Source organism: Opisthocomus hoazin, chromosome 2 (genome assembly GCF_030867145.1).
Source record: "Opisthocomus hoazin isolate bOpiHoa1 chromosome 2, bOpiHoa1.hap1, whole genome shotgun sequence".
Classification (NCBI taxonomy): Eukaryota; Metazoa; Chordata; class Aves; order Opisthocomiformes; family Opisthocomidae; genus Opisthocomus; species Opisthocomus hoazin.
Genome location: NC_134415.1, coordinates 66,098,369 through 66,117,116, shown reverse-complemented (window position 1 = coordinate 66,117,116; position 18,748 = coordinate 66,098,369). Strand labels below are relative to the sequence as shown.

Here is an 18,748-nt window from a genome sequence, read left to right as displayed (position 1 = left end):
AGAAAGGAAAGTCTTCTTGTAAACAATCACCAAAACTCCAAAACCTTTTAAAGTGATCTCCCCGCACACCCACACAATTAAGATATTGCAAGATAAACTGTGGAATCTGCAATTCACTGAGCTGTTTACCTTTTCCTCTTTGCGTCTGTCCTTGTCTTCATTATTCTCAATTGCTTCTTCTTCATCTTCCACAATGCCATCCCCTTGATATTTGTCGTGTGTCCACTTTGGACTGCTACCTGACTTTTTGAAGTTAAAACGCCCTCTGCCACGCTGGAAAGTACCACGGCCTCTTCCTCTTTTGGCCCAATAATCCACACCATCGTCTCTGTCATCATGCTACAACAATGCCAGACAAAGAATAAGGTTAGAATACCTCTTAGATGCATCCCTTAAATGTGGGTACTCTATATCAAATTTAAGCTATACATAGAAAAAAACAATTAAGAGAATTTTTAACAGTTCAGATCATAACCTACAGAATACCTTATGAAGTATACCCTTACGATTCATTACGTTATAACTAATACCACAATAAAATCATTTTAAGAGCCCTTATTAGCTGTGGGTCTACTCCAATGTTTGTGAGTAACAAGGAAGTTACCTGTCACTTATCTTTACTCAGAAGGATGAATTACTCACTGGTTTTGAGGGGAAAAAAAAAAAAATATCTGAGATTTTAAGAAAGAAGCTCTAGGAATGTGCTAGAGATGATGTTCTTTATATTTATTAAAGAAAGGCAACTGAAGACAGCTTTCAGAAACCCTGCTTCACCTGTCTAACATACAGCAACTGAAGTTTAAACAGTTTAAATATGACAAACAAACAAACAAACAGCTGAGTTTCTCTGGTTAATAAGCTTTAAGTTTGCTATCTTGCTACTAAATACAGCCTTACGGAGCTTGGTAAGTCTTCTGACAATCATTCCAAGCACTGCATGAACTCTACAGACAATTATTTAATATTAAAAATGTTTATATTTAGAAGAGTGAGGTACACTTGCTTCAACATCTACTTTTTTCACTTGTGATTTGGAAAGAAATCTGAACTATTAAACACATACCACACCTGTTAAAGGGTGGCTTTTTTTTTTGAAATTAAAAAACATTTTTAGATATGAGAGAAGCTTAATAGCTACAGTTAGTTATTTGTTCTAGCTATCACAGAACTTCTTAATGGATTATCCCATCTCTTTCTGCTTATAGGTCAGACAAGTTTGTATGTGTAGGGAGACAGAGGAGAACTTGTACAAACATCCAAATTATAATTGCATTATTTCTTGGATTACATGTTCACATATTTGTGACAAACTATCATGCCATAGGAGAAGGTCTAATCTTCATGAAACATTTTTCAATGGTGAAACAATACCCTTAGAAGTCTGCATCGTTAAGGAAATCAACTGAACAGACACATTTAGTATACTACACTGCCTACTGTGCCATTACATCAACAGTCCTCCATTCATAATCCAGATGGGAAAAAGGCTTCAAAACTAAGGTGATTTTCTTACGACTGTCACCATACTCAACTAAGAACAGAAGGACTGCTAATAACAGAGTCAGCCTACATACTTTCACAAATACTGTCAACTTTTCCTGATCTTCCACTTTTGCAGACTTCCAGACAAATCTAAGGCAAAGCTCAAATGCCACACAGACATAAATCCAGGAAAACATAGCACAAGTCATCCTGGTTTAATATTTGGTTTTAATAACTTCAGCCTAAGCCTGCCTTCTCCCCCATTCACTGATTAAAGTTTTGGAGATTAATCCTGTGTCAGGCCACAGTTATTGCCAGACTACTGCAGAAAGACTCAAGAGAAGCAAAACCAGGCACTACAACAACTCCGATATTCTCAAGCTTAAGCAATTAAAGTCCCTGTCTCTACATGTATGCTACTTATAAGCTTGTAGAAAATTTGAAAAAACAAAAGCATGCATAAGATACCGAGTTCTCCACACCCACCAAGAAGTATTTCTTGCTTTTTGGGGTATATTCAGGATCCCATTCCTCTTCCTTCGGTCTCTTCTGAAAAGTAGTATTCGAGTTGCTGGGACCAGTATTTGTTCCACCAAAGACTCCTCTGGCTCTTCCTCTGCCCCTAATTCGAAACTGATTAACCAAAACATCATTTAATCCATTTACACAGAACACCACAAAGAAGAAAGAGTTCAAGTTCTCCACTACTGAAAACGCTCTTTCTGTGCTTAATTATAAGCATTCACTTTGAAATAAAGATTCTATTAAACTTAATTGACACACATTTGAGTTCTTGGCATAAATTCACCCACAACCACCAAAAAGAAATTTCCTTTAACTGCTGGTAAACCAGTCTGTTGCAATAAGAGGTCAGAAGCTTCTGAAGCTGTTCAGAGACAACAACAAACAGAAAATCTACATAGCAAGAGGGAGAAAACTATCGCGGAGAGAAGAAAGGTCATTTATAGAGTCAGTCATATCTGTTATGAGAAAATTATTCCAGAATACATACAAACAATGCTGTTTTCAAATAAGTATATCCACTTCATGTCACTCAACCATTTTCAACTGAGATTTAGAAAGGTACTTTATACAACATATATTAATTTTCAGACTAATAAATTCTTTACTCAAAAAAAGTCAGCAGTATGTACTGTACAGAGTAGCAATGCTTGAAGTGAAAACTAGTGTCTTAAATACTCTTTATAACGAATTAACAAGATTTTAAAATGTTAGGCTAAAAAGTTTCACAGCAAGAAGTTCCCTCAGCACGTAAATTTTTAGAAGAGAAGTATTATGCACTTAATTCCACAAAGCTCCAGCACTTCTAATGCAGAATTTATGGTGGACAGTTGTAAAACTACTCTGAAATCAAATAGACTGAAAAAAAAAAAAAAATCGTAAAAGGCTCACAATACCTATCCAATATGCTGTAGGCAAACAAAACCAAGCAAACAACAACAAAAAGATAATTGCTCCGAGAATCACTTGGAAAGTGACAGACTATCACCTGAAGAAAACTGTGTAAGAAAGGAAATACCACATGCTTTAATTCCAATAGCTTTGAAACCTTTACAAAATTAGGGCACAACAAGGAGCACCACAGGGTTGGGGGCGGGGAGGGAATGATGTAGAGACAAACTGATGACAGGATAAGGGAAAAAAAAGGGCAAGAGCTCAGCATTTCCTGGTATTAGGTCCTATGATCAGATTCGCTTTGAGAAAAATATCTGGAGTTTTCCTCAACAGTGTATTAGCACTTACCGCCCCAACCAGCCCAGGTCATCTTTCAGGCAAAGAAATATGGGAGGTGAAACCCACTATGGTGTTATCTTTATGGGCTTACTTACTGGAAAGACAGTCACAAAAAGGACAGAGTACATTTTCTATAAAAAGAGAAAACTCCTTTTAGAACTATTACACACAGAATCCTTTAGGAGCTGGATAACGACGACAGTGTTTTTAAAAGATTCTACTTATCCTTATTTCTGTGTTCCTACTTCAAAACTGATCATAATGTTAATGTACAAAAAGCCTAGAATTAAACGTTATAGTCTATCAGCATGTGTTAGTGAAAAATCATTGCTGATTTAACATGAGATTGACAGCTTAGCTTACATTAAAGTCTCCCCTATCCAGCAAGCTATGCTCTCCCAGTGTATCAAGGCTTCCTGCCTCGGGGAAGATTCACAACCAAAACATTTTCTTTACTCCAAAAGCAAAGCCTATTTACTGGAACACAGACACTATTAGCCTGAATTGCAAAGACATTCCTACACTAGCCAGTGTGTATATCTCAACACTATCCAAACTCCCTAGAGAGAGGCCTTGAGTCAAGAGGTTGGTTTATTTAGATTCTCCTGTTCAGACACAGTTTCACCAATAATCGTGTGTGTGACCATGTATGCCCTTAGGGAACATTAACCAGTCACTACTGCATAGTCAGAACCGGCAGTTGCCAGTAGTTATAGTAGTAGAAGTCTACTGAGTTTCCAATTCATACCTTCTTAAATTTCACGTAAAGTGGCACCTCTTTCATGGTATGTACTATCTGGTTTTATAAATAATAAGGCTTGCACTAATCAGTTTTCTTTAACTGGTTCTCTTTGAAAGGAGAGGGGGTTTTAAGCTCTACTTTCCTTCAACTCAATGCCACTAGCTTGGTATAGCTAGACATTGTGCTGATATTGTTGTATTTGATGCCTACACCATCCAAGGGTTTATACATGTATGCCACATAGCTATTCCTTAGTATAATTATATAAAAAATAACAAGGGAGGGAATGATGCCTTTTCAGTGTTAGAAATTTTGAACTTCTAATTTTCTTCTACGTAGCTACAGTTGTTTAAATGTAAGATTCAAACCTTAACTCACATGTTGCACGCCCCACATGCATTTCAGACACCCATGTGTGTAGTTCAAAACTTTTTACACCACTACAAACAACTCAATGTACATTTATACCAAACAATGCCTTTCAGCATTATTTAGTCTTAATTACAGGCTACATGAAGGAATTCTTCTGAAAGAATTAAATTACTCCTACCCATTACTGTAAATCTATTTGTCATTTTTACTCCTGGAACTTGCTTTTTTTGTAGTTTGTTTTGAGGGGTTTTTTTGGTGGTGGTTTGGGTTTGGGGGGTGGGTGTTTGGTTGGTTTTGTTTGTTTTTTCAAGTGTTCCTTATCTTTTCAAGGACTTATTTACTGATTCTTAATTTTTCCTAATGCTTCTGTATTTCCCAATTAAATACCAGTAATTACACTAACATGTGACTTAACTTTAAAATTTTTCAGAATACTATATTAGTCAATATGTCTCTTTCCAAATCACAATGCTAAAACACATTCCAGAAATAAATTAATGAGCTTTCGTGCTCACTGTGGCTAGTCCAGGCCAAAAAAACCCACTGAAAAATAACAAGTATACCATCTCCTCTCCTAATACAGCTGTTTCAAGGTTGATGTGTATTTTTAATTATGTGCCATTCTCTGTTTAACAAGTTATGGGCTTCACACACAAAGGAGGGCAAAACCAAACTGAAAATGACAGGACAAAAACAGAGCCTACAGGGAGTTAAAAGGTAACAGATCACAAGATTTAATCTTTACAGAAAGGTAAATTTTCAGATCCTGCCAGGAAACAGCATAATTACGAGAGACCAAGGAACAAACAAATCGTTTTCCCCACCCTCACCACAGGGTCTCTAATGGGATGCTAATGCATCTTTACAAACCAATTAACTGCTACTGGGCAGTGCTGGGAAAAACACCCCCAACTTCTCAGGTTTGGTAAGTGACACACAAGAATTCATGAGTCACTGCTATGAAAGAAATCTAGCCTAACATTAGTCACGACAACACTTCCTCATTTGATTTGTTATACTATTACTATCGGCAAAGTGTTCATAGTTTGGGGGAAGAATAAGAGCGCAACTTACAAAGGTGCCTCTTGGCCTGCTGACTCCTGCAAAACTAGAGTATTCTTTCTGTTCGTGGTGGGTTTTGAACTCTTCATCTCTTTCTTTCTTGCAATCCTTTTCTTCTCGAGAACTGGATGAGGAAGAAGATCGGGAGGAAGATGGGGAGGACCGAGCACGGTCTTGATCTCTTTTTTGTTTACTGAAAAATAAAAAAAGATACACTGTGTGCTATTTCAAAAGTACTAGATAGTCTGCAACATGCTATACTAAAAGGGGTCTCCTTATATTTTATGAAAAACTATCCCCCTTCTGGTTACAGAGTCACATATATGTTACGTATTTCAGATGTTAAGGTGAAGTAAAATTCCACTTTCCAGCCTCCTCTTAGACATTTAAATGCACTAAACGTAAATCACTGCTAGTACATTGGAAAGCAGCAGTCTGCAAACTACAAATACATTTTTTCTAGGTTCTGATGACATGAAGAGATTCTGTTACTTTTAACATCTGCCTTTCTTCTCAGGCAGAAAAACAGAAATTGAAGGGAAGAAAACCCTCAAGGCAAAGTTTTACAGTAACTTTATATAGTTCAGTTTGCACACTGTTGAAAAAACACAGTGTGGGCTTCCCTACGTAGATGGCTGCATGGAATTAGCCAGTGGAAGATAATGTGGATACCAAAATCAGAAAGTAAATGGGAAACAGGAAGCATAAGTGAAAATTCATTGTATATCCAGTACAAAGCAGGGAAAAAAAAAAAATATTCCTACAACAAGACTTCTAGTAACCCCACAGTGGTACTAATTTCACCCGATTTACAAGATTTTAATAGTCTATTCAAAGGAAGGTCATACCTGAAGTAACTCTTACCACTTGCTACACAGTATCCACAGAGATATGCTAACATATTTTTTTTTTCTTAAAAACAGCCCACTGGCTTTAGACAAAAATAACAATTCCCCTTCTCACCCATGTTAAAACCTAAGTATCAGTAAGATTCTCATACTCTGGGTGTTATGAGTTGAAAAAGTGCGGAATCAAGCATAACGAACCAAAGTTCTTACACAAACTGTTTACAGAAATGTACTGCATTGAAGTCCAACCTCCTGATGTAGCCTGGATAATAGGACAGATTAATTTGTCATTTTTTTTTTCAGTGTTAGCTTGCTATTCCAAAGTTTTTGTCCTCATCCACCATAAGCCGTGTAAAAGACAGATAATACATATTTGCTGTAAAACAAATAATTTTAATTGTTTAAATTTAAATGTGCCATTATACATTGAAAATTGAAAGCAATTAAGCTTACAATTACAAAAGGCTAATTAGAAGCTAAAAACCTATACAGAGACTTGAAATATTTACCTGTCATCTTTGTAAGATTTGTAATCCTTGTAATCTTTTGGAGTTTTCTCCTGCTTTCTTGACCCACTGGATTCCCTGGAACCCTTTGAGTCTCCTCGCTCTTTGCTTCGCTCTTTTCTACGTCGGTCAATATCATGCCGAAGATCAGCAGAATCGCACCTTAATTTTTTATCTCCCTGTAAAAATATATATATATATATATTTAGGAACATAATTGTGAAATAAAACATTCAAAAGAGAATCTGAATGAAAAAGCAAGTTGTGCATCAATTTTCAGAGAAGTGAGATAGAATTCACCTATTTTTCAACAAACTCTTCAGCACACAAATTGACTTTAAGCAAACGCCCTTTACATGCAATGATTAGATCTTAAAAAAAACCCAACAATTAGATCTTAAAAAAAAAACCAAAAACAAACAGCTAAGAATTTCACTTGCAAACAAGTATTGTCATCAAGCCAATGGGATATCTGTTTTTTGATGCAGACAGACCATAATACATGGTTTGGAAGAATGCTATTCATTTTTTTGCAGTGAACTGTTTTCAACAGAGCACAAGCACCTTTGCAATTCAACCATACCACTCACTGACCACCTCAGTACTTCCCCCCTACCCCCTATTCTTTGTTCTTGGACAGCTTAGTGCCACAAAACTGGTCCAGAAATGTCCAAGAAGAAAGGAAGGGTGGAAGAAGATGACTTGACCGTATGTTCCACATTATCAATATAGCAAAATCATGCTGCATGAACTGGCTTCTTGGTAACACATTTTACTGAAAGGAAAAAAAATTGTTCTAAATACAAGTACTCCAGACATGATAAATACAAATTCTATTTGTATTTCATACACATAGCTGCTGTTCAGATTTAAAGGGAAACACAATAAATTAAGTTTAGAAATACAAACAGGATGTATACGTAGAACCTACTTTTTGACTTTCTTCTTTAAAGACTCTCTCTTCACCTGCTAAACGTGTATGCTTCCTCAGGGTACTTGGAGAGATGTCAATCCTCCTAAATGTAAAATAAAAGCAGTGTCTTGCCATACTGGACTGTTAATGGCCTCACACATTTCTTTTCAACAGAAAACTGAGAAAGAAGGCTATTTTTCAGCAGAACAAACATTTTTGCACATAAAGCCCCACCATCAGAATACAAAAGCAGACTAAAAATTAAAAACCTTGGTTCTGTTCTGTGTGAAGCATGCTAAAAACACAAATACGGAAAATACGTAATTTGATTTTTAACAGTTTAAGTACAGCTTTGAAGACACAAAAAATGTTCAATGAGTTATTTCCAAAGATCAATATATGCAGCCAGTTGAAAATCCACCCCCCCATCAACACTACGATACTCTGCTGTAAAGTCAAAACAGTTTACCAGTTAAAACTTACAAAGCTGGATACTGAATATGGAAATAATATATCCTCACATGCAACACAAATATAGTACACTGCACCATAAAACTATAGCACATGATCAGAAACTACATCTGCATGCCTACCTTCTTACCTTTCAGGCTCTCAGATTTTTCAAAAAACTGCTGTAAATTAACACACACAAAAACTAAAGTAGTATGAGATGGAACATTTCACACTGAAGAATAAAGATGCATGTACAGGGCTTCTTTTCATCTTCAAGACATATGCCCCTCAATATTTGAGCACTGCATGTGAGAAAAGTAAATATATCCCAGATGAGATACGGAGGTAGAGAAGACATCTGCTACAAAGCCACAGATGAAGCCAGACTTAGCTCAGATGAGTTCTCTTTTACAGAAGGGGGTTTTGGTGGGGTTTTCTTGTATTTACACAGAAATTGACAGATTACTCCACACAGATTAGAGAAAATATTTTGGGTTCCCAAAAGAAATATTAGCAGACATGATATGAAACACAAAGCATCTATATATGCAGTTAACATATACCTATGTATTTCTGGGCTCTTTTGCCGGGTGCAGTGTTCTTCGGTAGCTTTTTGATATGCAGTGAACCTCTCATTTAGGGTCATTCCAGCTGACTTGAAATATTGCTCTGTTGGTTACAATAGAAAAACACTGTTTCATTAGTTTAATTCAACTGACAGCTATTTCACTCCTGACAGAAAGGCAAGTAGCAGGCAAAACCACAATATTTTCAATAAATCTATTAGGACAAGCAAATGTGGTGTTTTCCCTATTTTTACACATTCTGTAACCCAAACAAAGTAACAGTGCACAGCATCACTGCAAGTCTACTTATAACTATGCCATGACTGTATTACATCTAATTCAAGCATCATTTACTGATTGGACTTGTTCATTTTCGATGACATTTTCCTCTAATGAAAGAAAGGAGCAACTTCTTAACAATTATTTTATACTTTGCCCATAAGAGAAAATGAAGTTACTTTGAGTCACAAATACTTGCAGTAAGTACTTTTTACTATTCATGTCATCTTTAACTCAAAATAAGAATTAATTCAGTGAAAACACTAAGTAACATATGCTTCAATAACTACACAAATGACCTAACAAGTAATTTCTTAAAGGAATACAATTTCTTGATTTGAAGTTGTGATGATAAACGATCCAAGACAATTAACACACCTATACGTAAATAAATTCATTTAAGCATCTGGCATCTTGGCAAACTTGACAACTTCTCTGACAATTTTTTTTTTCCTCCAGAGACAGTTAAATTAGCAACAGCAAAACTCAGTTTCTAAACCAGCTCAACAAATGTGTTTAAATGTAATATAGAAATACATAGAGTCATGAGCTATGAAATGTTACATATGAAGCAAGCTATCTGCTTAACAGGTCAACATACATCTGTATCAACTTACCGCCCAGCATCCAGTATTTGTCTCATAACCAACCATTAAAACTTGAAACGGCCACTACAAGGGTAGTGCCTCAATCATAATTCCATCAAACACAGGAATTTGAGCTAGCAACTCTGTTTTTATGCCATTTTTGCCAGGAAGACAGAAGGTTCAACTGTGCCTGTTTGGCATCTGTATCTTTCAACAGCTATTTTACTTTTGTAACATGGATTTTGCCATTTCAAAACACATTCCAGGACCTAGTTACAATGAAAAAGAAAACATCACTGGGCATTTTCAGCTCTACATTAATAAAGAGCTGTTCAGACTGGTCGCATCACACCAATAATGAACACAACTTCAATTTGTCAAGATAGTTACTAAAATCTGATCACAGACCACAGTAAATTTGAAACTTAAAGAGAGGTTCTGCTTTCAAAACCAACTATAACTGTACATATTCTAATAACTTGACCAGATAGGCTGTTAAGGTGTTACATTTACCAGGTATTTGTTTTAACATACAAAAGTTTACAGAAAAACAGTCTATTCTGCGATCAACATGTGAGAGTTTCAGGAATATTATTTCACCTACAGTCTACATATGTACCATACAAGCAAAAACTTATGGAAGCTTTCATTGGATTGAGCCTTAAATCTCTTTACAGGTCAATAAAATAGATACTTCCACAACAAAGATCATTATACTCTAAACAGGTGTCCAAGTAACAATTTTTTTTTAAATCTAATACAGTATCATAATTATTCTTGTTGACTATTACTTTCATTTTAAATTATTTACAAAGAAGGAAACCATTTGGCCTTAATAACCTGAATTTTGCCAACAAAATAAGCCTTTTAAGGGAAACTTAGCACATACTTCTAGTACGTATATCTTTGCAATTTTAGAAGCTAAAGTATCTTAAACAATGCTTACAGACAGATATGCTGAAATTAGTCACCTAATTAAGCACTTCCCTTTGTAGTATGATACAGCAAAACTGTTTTCCACCAGCAAATTTTTCCACATTATTTCAGCACATTAAACACAAGAACAAGACAACAGCCCAGTGAAATAAAGTAAATGCTATGGAAAAAAAGCACTTAAGGAACTGTCCACATATCCTCACTGGATTTTAAGGAATTATCTATTTTTCTATCAGAAAACTTTGACAAGCTATGTGATCTAAATGAAATACATCTACTTTGATGGTTTGTGTTTTAGGGTTTTTTTTTGTTTGTTTGGGTATTTTGTTCTTTGTTTGGGTTTTTGGGGATGCTTATAGTAACCAACGGCCAGTGCTGTTAAATCAGAAAAAAACTGGTGTATAATTCATTTAACATAGGTTTATTTAGCCACTCCCAAGTTCCTGTAACTAAAATTTCTGGTTCCAGCACTACAATACTGTCAAATAGGAATAAAATGAAATATCACGGTGTATTTTAGTACCATTTAGAACACAATTTTTTTTTAACTCTTACGATTTTGAGACCAAAAAAACCTCTTCTAATAAGATCCTGGAAATAAGCACAGGGGTGCTCCAAAAGGAATGCCATTGTATTTACAGTGCAAAAGACACCTGTCAATCCACATTTCAATACAATATAAAATTGTACATTAGAGCCATTACAATGAAACCAAATAAGAAAAGATTGACCAATGTAGTATGTCTAAACTATACTGAAAAATTTCAAACTTTATATGCTACTTAGGCTCAAAAATTTAACCAGAACCATACTATAAGTGCTATTATGCTCTGCATTACTTAGGGTTTTTTTGATACTAACTTCTGTGGCTATTATTGTTCCAATTATTTTTATGTGTACTTCAAAAGGAAAAGTCTGACTAAATCCACATTAAAAGAGGGCTGAAATCTTCAGGTACTAGAGACAGCAAACAGATTTAAATGAAGTTGTCAGACGTGTATTCGGTACAATAAACTGAATACATACCTTTGACATGATGAACCAAGGACACAATGTGCTGAATAAATGACTCTGACGTGCTTTTGCTGGCCTGTGGCAACTTAATGTGGTCAAAGATGGATCGGAACTCTTGCTCCTTCTTGACGGAATGGACAAGTGTGCTAGCAAGCAGCCTGTCTTTAGTCAAGGAAGCAGGTCTAAAATGCATCAACAACAAAAAAAGACACACAAAAAGAAACCACTAGTTTAAATACAAATGAATGACACTACAGGCAGGTGGAGAACCACACTGTAAAGTGGAATAATTTACCTATTGGAATCATCAAGAGGTACCGGTGCCATTTTGAGTTTAACTTCAGGACGATGGGAGTCACTGGCTATCATTTTGATCCTAAGTGGGCTCTCCTCTCTGAAGGTGGATTTTTCTCTCGCATCCAGATTCTTGTGTAGAGGGGGACTGTAATCAAAGAGTTCTTTGAGCTTTTCAGACTTTACCTGCTCAGGTGACTGAGTTTCTTTCTTCATCGTTTGTCTCTCAGAACTCTTGTCTTCTTCCTTGTGCTTATCTTTTGTTGCACTAGGCCTTTCTGCTACATAGCCAGTCTCTTTAAGCTTATAACTTTTCTCATCTCTAAATCCATCGCTCTCTCTATTGCCCTTGATCGGTATTTTAGATTTGTATTTGGCTCCTTCCTCCTCAGCATTCCGGTGAGATGCAGTAGGAAAATTTTTACCCTGATCTGCCAGGACAGACTTTCTGAACTGTCTGTAATCCTCTGTCTCCTCTGTGTCCTCCCCTTCAGAGTCATTAAACTTTTCTTTCCCAGTCTCTTTATCAACGAAAAAATCTAAAGCTTCCTGTTCCTCCCATTCCCTTTCTCCCTCTGTCCTCCCTTTTTCTGATCCTCTCTCCTTCTGGGCCTCCTTTTCCCTGGTATTACCCCTATCAAGCAGGTATACTCTAGACTCTTCATCTGTGTACCTGTGGATAGCAAAGAAGAGACTCATAACTCTGGATTGCATTCACTCCAGTTCACTTGCATTCCTCTTTTGTGTCAATTCCACACCAAGAAGAAGAGAATACATTCCTCTGAGCAATTCAACTTTAGCATGCAACAGTTTGCACACCATTAACACTATACCCACTGTCATTTATGTACTACTGGAGGTATCTGAACAATACAATGCCTTTCTGTAGAACATCTAGAAATTCTCTGCTTGAGTTTATAAAAAAGCTCGTGGTTTGTTTGTTTTTTCTTAATTGGTATCCAGTTTCAGATTCTCTTACACTAGTCATTTTTTCCACCAAATTCAAATGAAATTCGATAATTCAGACTGCAATTCATATTTGTATGTCTTTTTGTGAAAAAGTTAAAAGGAGTACTAAAAAAAAAATGAATTATTTTTAATATCTTGCACATTTCTAAGAAAATACCAAAATCTGACACAGGCTTCATGCATTCGCTACATTTTGTACAAGCAAGGAACAGGGAACCTTAAGGAGGCAGCTCTCCTAAACACAGAAACACACTTAGCAACTAATTATTTCAGCCACTGCCTTATCTATACACTATTTTCACATAGGTCTTAATACGTTCACCTACTCTAATCCATCTAACCTGTATTTTCAATCTTCTAAGCAGTGTATTTTTACATAATGCATCACTGACTGGACAAATTCATTTAAAAGCTTAATCTCCAAGCTATGTAGCATAGTCACAGCTTTGCACTATAATTCATTTTATAAGAAATCCACTGAAGTACAAGTCACATTAAAAAGGAACAGTCTAATGTCAATAAGATTTTTACAACTTTTGAAAATTACTACTATATCAAACATATTAAGAGCAAATTTAAGAATTTTATGTTAACTGGAAAATACATATTCAACTTTCAATATATTGTCCTTCATATCAACAGAATTATGTTCCAAGAACATCAACACCTACCCTCTTTCATACGTAATGCAAGACAAGGCATCATAGTTGTCATACTGCACCACATAATTAGCAATGGATGCTGCTCATGTTAACAAAGAAATCATTGTACAACATCTGCATTTTTAGAATTCCAGAAGATTTTCACTTCAAACTACATGAAGCACTAAAATTTTAAAATACTTGAACAGAATTCACTTTCAAACAAGCAAGTTTAATGCACTACTCTAAGATTTTTCTTAACAGTAAATGGAGTATAAGAAAATACACTGTAAAGGAAAAGCACAAACCAATTTTTCCTCAAGGATACATGTGCCTACCTCCACTAGCCAACAGCCAAGAACTTGAAGCGTCTCAGGAGGAAAAGGCATATATTTCAAGCTCAATTCTAACCAGACTAAAATTAATGTTTATTCCATAGTATTCCGTACTGCATTTCACAAGGCACAGTGATGATTTTGTCAAAACTCTGTAACAGACAGCATTTTAAGAGGCAACATTAGGCTTGTAATTTAATTCTTACCTTTTCATAAACTTTCCACCTTTTGCAGTTTCCTGTTCGCCGCCCTCAGGATAAAATGACCGCACTCGAGCCTCCTCACGGGGAGCGCTCTGTGATGGGATTGTCTTTGCAGGGCTTCTCCTCGCAGGGATGTGATGCAATGGGCTATTCTGAGAAGGACTGTAACGGCTAGAACCATTTCCAAGAGAACCAGAGCCAGACCTCTCAGGACTATGCTGAATGGAATGGGAATGTTGAGGTGTGTCCTTTGCTGAGTGGGCTGTACTAAGCAAAGGGGCATCAGAGCAAGATGAACTCTGACTAGGTGGGGTGGCAATAGAAGGACTATGGGGTGACCTTGGACTGTTATCATACGCTGAAAGGCCAGGCCAAATGTCGCCAGAAGCTGCTGATGATTTGTTAAAATCGTCAAGAGACTCTGATGGGTCATGTTCAAATGTATCTTTCTGTTCATCTTGTGATTTATTTTTCAAAGGGCTATCTTGCAAAGGAGCCCCTTCAGTTTTCTTTGCCTGCTTTTCCAGAGACGCACGTCTTTTGGAAGAGACAGGTGATTTGCTGTATGGGGATGAAGAACGAGATGAAGAGGACCTTGGGGACCTGGAAGATCTGTAAGATCGACGAGATCTGCTCCGGGACCTCTGGGAAGACACAGACCTTCGTTTTGGACTTCTGGAACGTGAACGGCCACGCCTAGGGCTTCGGGAGTGTCTTCGGTTCCAGACAGGCCTATAACCTCCACGATGGTATCTACCACCTCCTCCTTGATAATACCCTCTACCTCTTCCTCTGTAACCATAGGGACGTCTCATTCCTCTATTATTTCTGTAATCTCTGCGATAATCTCTAGAATAAACACGATCCCTGCTGCGAGATCGTGAATACGTCCTGGACCGAGACCTAGAACTAAAATTAAAAAGCAAACATTAACATCTGACAACTGAAGAATTCAAAAAAAAAAAAGTATGTACCTTGACACTAAATGCTACATTTCTCAAATGCAGTCAGAATGGTAAAGGAAGCGGACTAACAGTCTTAAAGTAACTTCTACAATCTATCCTTATTATTTCTGTCTCAAAGGATTATAATAAACATGTCTATACTCCTAAGGACTGTGAAACTTAGACTTCAGCATCACATGATTAAGACATTACCAGCCTCAGTGGCCTGTCCTGTCATGTTATTTGAGATTATCACCACTTTGGAGCATGACATTCAGTTCCTCAGCCACCTCGGTTCACAGCCTGGAACACCAAGTTACACAACCCCCAATTTACTATGCCAGCCTGTGGACAGCAGCTGCTGAGGCACTAAGCATTCAGCCACTTCTTTTATAGGAGATGGTAATGTCCACTAGTAAGAAAGATGAAAAGACCAGAGGCAACTAAGAAGACAAGATACAGCAAAGCTTATCTGCTGAAGCCTTAAGTTAGTCCAGATCTGAAAAGCTGCATGAGAAATACAAAACAAGTAACAGGGAAAGAGCCTGGACACAGAAAATACCATATGAAGGGGGAGGGGAGAATCAAACAAGCCACAAATCAAGCAGAACCATTAGCATTCTGAAATCATCTTGCGATAAGAGGAAGGAAAAAAGGAAAAGAGAAAAACAGTCAAGTATAAAACAAAGTAACAGAAATTACATTCAAAGCACAATCTACCTACTGCCTAAATTGAAGTAAGATCCCAGGCTCACTTCTGCCACAGCATCACGCAGGGAAGAATAATTTCCAGACAAAATTCATATACTAAACCATCTTTTCCTGCAGTAAGACATCAATTTACCTGTATCTCTTCTTTCTAGAATGTGATCTGGATCTTGACCTAGAGCTGGACTGCGATCTGGACTTTGATCTTGAAGAATGTGATCTAGAGTTAGATCGACCCATTTTTCTCAGTAGATATACTCCTTCCCAAAAGGAAAAACAGTGAGGGGAATGGGGGGGGGAAGAAGCAACTATTTAGAGTCCAGGTAAATCATACAAATGAACAAAATTTATATATGCTAAATTTAGAATATTAGAGGTACAGCATTTCCTAAATAAAAGAACTTTGTGCAAGTCTGGATGATACATATTTTAACATACTTTCAACAAAATTGTTGCTATTTGTGTGGTTTATAGTTTCCTTGCATTTCCAATTCACCAATCCTTCCCTAGCAGGGCTTTATAGTCCCCTACAATGTACCTTTTACATAAGCAAAAAGAAAGCCCTGAAGTATTCTGTCCAGCAGTTGTTGGTTTGAGCCAGGGCTATTATTTCTCTTAACCACATGTACTAAAGCTAATTACCCTGATCCGATTTTCCACCAGTCAATACGCGCATCCTGCATCTTTTTAGGATAACCTTACTTTTTAAACTACATGTAAAATGCATGGCTAACTTAAATACTTTAACAACTAGATAAATAATCTTGCTTGCAACAGAATTCAACATTTTTCATCTCAAATTAAGCTATGAAAACTACAACTGATTATAAAGCAATGAGTCCTAAAAGAAAAACTCATAATACATTTCTTCTTATGTACAGTCATAATACACATTTACAATTAATTAGTGCTAACCATAAAAAAATACACACCTTTTTCTTTTCAGATCAGTGGCTAAAAATCCCCAGTTTAATCATAAAAACATTGACCTATTATCATTTTCTTTTGAAATTGCCCAGCTTTAAAAAAAATAAAAAACAAAAAGTCACATTCACATTAAACAACCTGAACATGAACTGTGGACAAGTAACTACACATTTTCAGGCCTCTGTATGGTCAATATCTATAATAATCATTTTTTAATAATAATGAAAACAAAAATGGGAAAAATAAACATTTAGCTTCTGTACTGCAAACAACCACGAAAGCCTACAATTACTGTACTGAAAATACAAGCTCAACACAACAAGCACTTTCTGTCACAAGGTACTTTATATAATCTTCCTTGTTACCTGGGTGATATTCCAATTATGTAAAGACAAATAAACAGCATTAGAGCTTAAAGTTAACAAAATTTCAGAGATTTTACACATATAAGTGAACCCAAAAGAAAAAAGGAGACCAACCTTTCCCCTACCAACTAGTCCCTCCTGCCCCATATGCTTTCCACACCACATTAACACAAGAATTTGCACGGCCCCAGAGATATAACCTCATCTGAAACTAACCCAGCAACACAATTAATTTTAACCTAAACTAGCTTTCCATTTAACTAAGAAAAAATTATTTACCTTGAAGAATATGTCAAATGCTGTCTCTTATCGGCTCCTTCCATTAAAGAGCAAATTTACATAACCTACACTCAGATGTTTTCTAATTCATTGTGTTCAATTAAACGCACAGAAAATGGCTTTATAATCTCTTATGCTCATCTACTCAGAGACAACATAAATTTAGAGTTTTTAAACCACTGTAAGACATAAAATATATCAATCTTGCAAAAGTAGTAGGAAAACATCTGGTTTTTTGCTATTACAAGTAATTTTCAGACCAAATTTCAGACTCACAATAAGTTTATCACAAGCCTTTATCAGCTTTAAAGGAAATCTGTTTTATTTTCCCTGTGTTCAAGAGTAACATCTATATATTTGCATTCTATGTACAACAAGTACATATATACTGTACCATAGCTGACCTCTACAAGAGAGATGCTAATTTCAGAAAGCTTTTTACATTTTATTTTCTTATTGCAAGCATAAATTTTAGGAAAACAAAATCAATCCTCATTTTAAATGGTTGAGTTCAATCAGAACATTTAAAAATAGAATTAAGTTAATCTTACCTCAAACAGTTAGTTGGTGCCAATGAAGTAATTATTTCAAAACTCTCTATTTGTGCTTTCAGCAATACTAATCCCTATAGAACAGAAAAACACACTGTCAAAGACATGAACTTTTACTAAAGGGCAGGTAATACCTTTTGCTTCAATGCTTCAAACATTAGTACGTTTATCATGAAAAGACAGAACATAAGAGGTGGCAAATTTACTCTTGGACTCCGTGAAGCTGCATGTTAAGACTGGAGCAGCTCAAGAGCTAGCCACTGCCAAGGGGCAAATCCTACTCCCCTTCCATACATGATCACTCCTCCTCCAGTCTTGCTTACAGGGCTGTATAAGGCGCTATCCTCACCTTCACACCAGCCCTGACACCCTTCACTTTAGGTACTGCAGTGAGTAGGCTCTTCATAACCAGAAACCACTTTCTTTCGGTTAGGTTATCAAGCTGGCTAATGAAAGGCCAAACAAGTGCCAGAGATGGATTATGGGGAAAAGAACAGCATGCGGCCAGGAGGAGGGGGCAAGGACAGTGGCAAACTGTTAGACCAGTCTAAACTCTAACATACATCTTTGCATTTAACTGGAGCCATCTTATTTGAAAAAAGACTTGGGATGACGACTTATGACAACAGTGAAAGATCTTTACGTTTCCACAAGCATTACTCTGTTATACCTTCTTGTTCAAAACGCATACATATCTGAGTTTACCTAAATAACCAACATCACCTTCTTCAAAAATCAGCTTTTACAGGTATATAGAAACAAACCACAATTGTAGTAATGAAATCCATCTCAAAACTACGACCTTTTCACTGGCTTCAGCTTTTAATTACCTCAAAGCCTTAAGACTATGTATACTTTTGTAGTCTGACTCAACATCAGGTAAGCTTTCCAATTCCACCCCAGCAACTCAGAATTTTGTCCCAATTCAATACAGACATTCATGATGGATCTCCCATAAATTCTGCATCTCAACAATTTTTTCATCAAAGCCAAAGCTATAAGACATCCATTGTTCCT

The 18,748-nt window shown here is 36.4% G+C and overlaps 1 protein-coding gene across 8 annotated transcripts in view; it reads right to left on the bottom strand.

Annotated features, from left to right (window-relative positions):
* BCLAF1 (BCL2 associated transcription factor 1) overlaps positions 1-18,748 on the bottom strand; it is a 29,328-nt gene that overhangs the window by 3,797 nt on the left and 6,783 nt on the right. For 4 of the 8 annotated variants that reach the window (XM_075413978.1, XM_075413976.1, XM_075413980.1 and 1 more), the window contains 11 exons: positions 17,732-17,805; positions 15,746-15,869; positions 13,961-14,866; positions 11,811-12,482; positions 11,528-11,697; positions 8,697-8,802; positions 7,699-7,783; positions 6,771-6,946; positions 5,426-5,606; positions 1,969-2,115; positions 130-339 (listed from right to left, as the gene is read on the bottom strand). In XM_075413978.1, the coding sequence (XP_075270093.1) occupies positions 130-339; positions 1,969-2,115; positions 5,426-5,606; positions 6,771-6,946; positions 7,699-7,783; positions 8,697-8,802; positions 11,528-11,697; positions 11,811-12,482; positions 13,961-14,866; positions 15,746-15,849 (2,757 nt within the window). In that variant the 5' untranslated portion in view covers positions 15,850-15,869; positions 17,732-17,805. Of the gene's footprint in view, positions 1-129; positions 340-1,968; positions 2,116-5,425; positions 5,607-6,471; positions 6,638-6,770; positions 6,947-7,698; positions 7,784-8,696; positions 8,803-11,527; positions 11,698-11,810; positions 12,483-13,960; positions 14,867-15,745; positions 15,870-16,541; positions 16,629-17,731; positions 17,806-18,748 lie in introns of those variants that run through there. The other 4 variants (XM_075413977.1, XM_075413981.1, XM_075413982.1 and 1 more) reach the window with 3 other exon arrangements.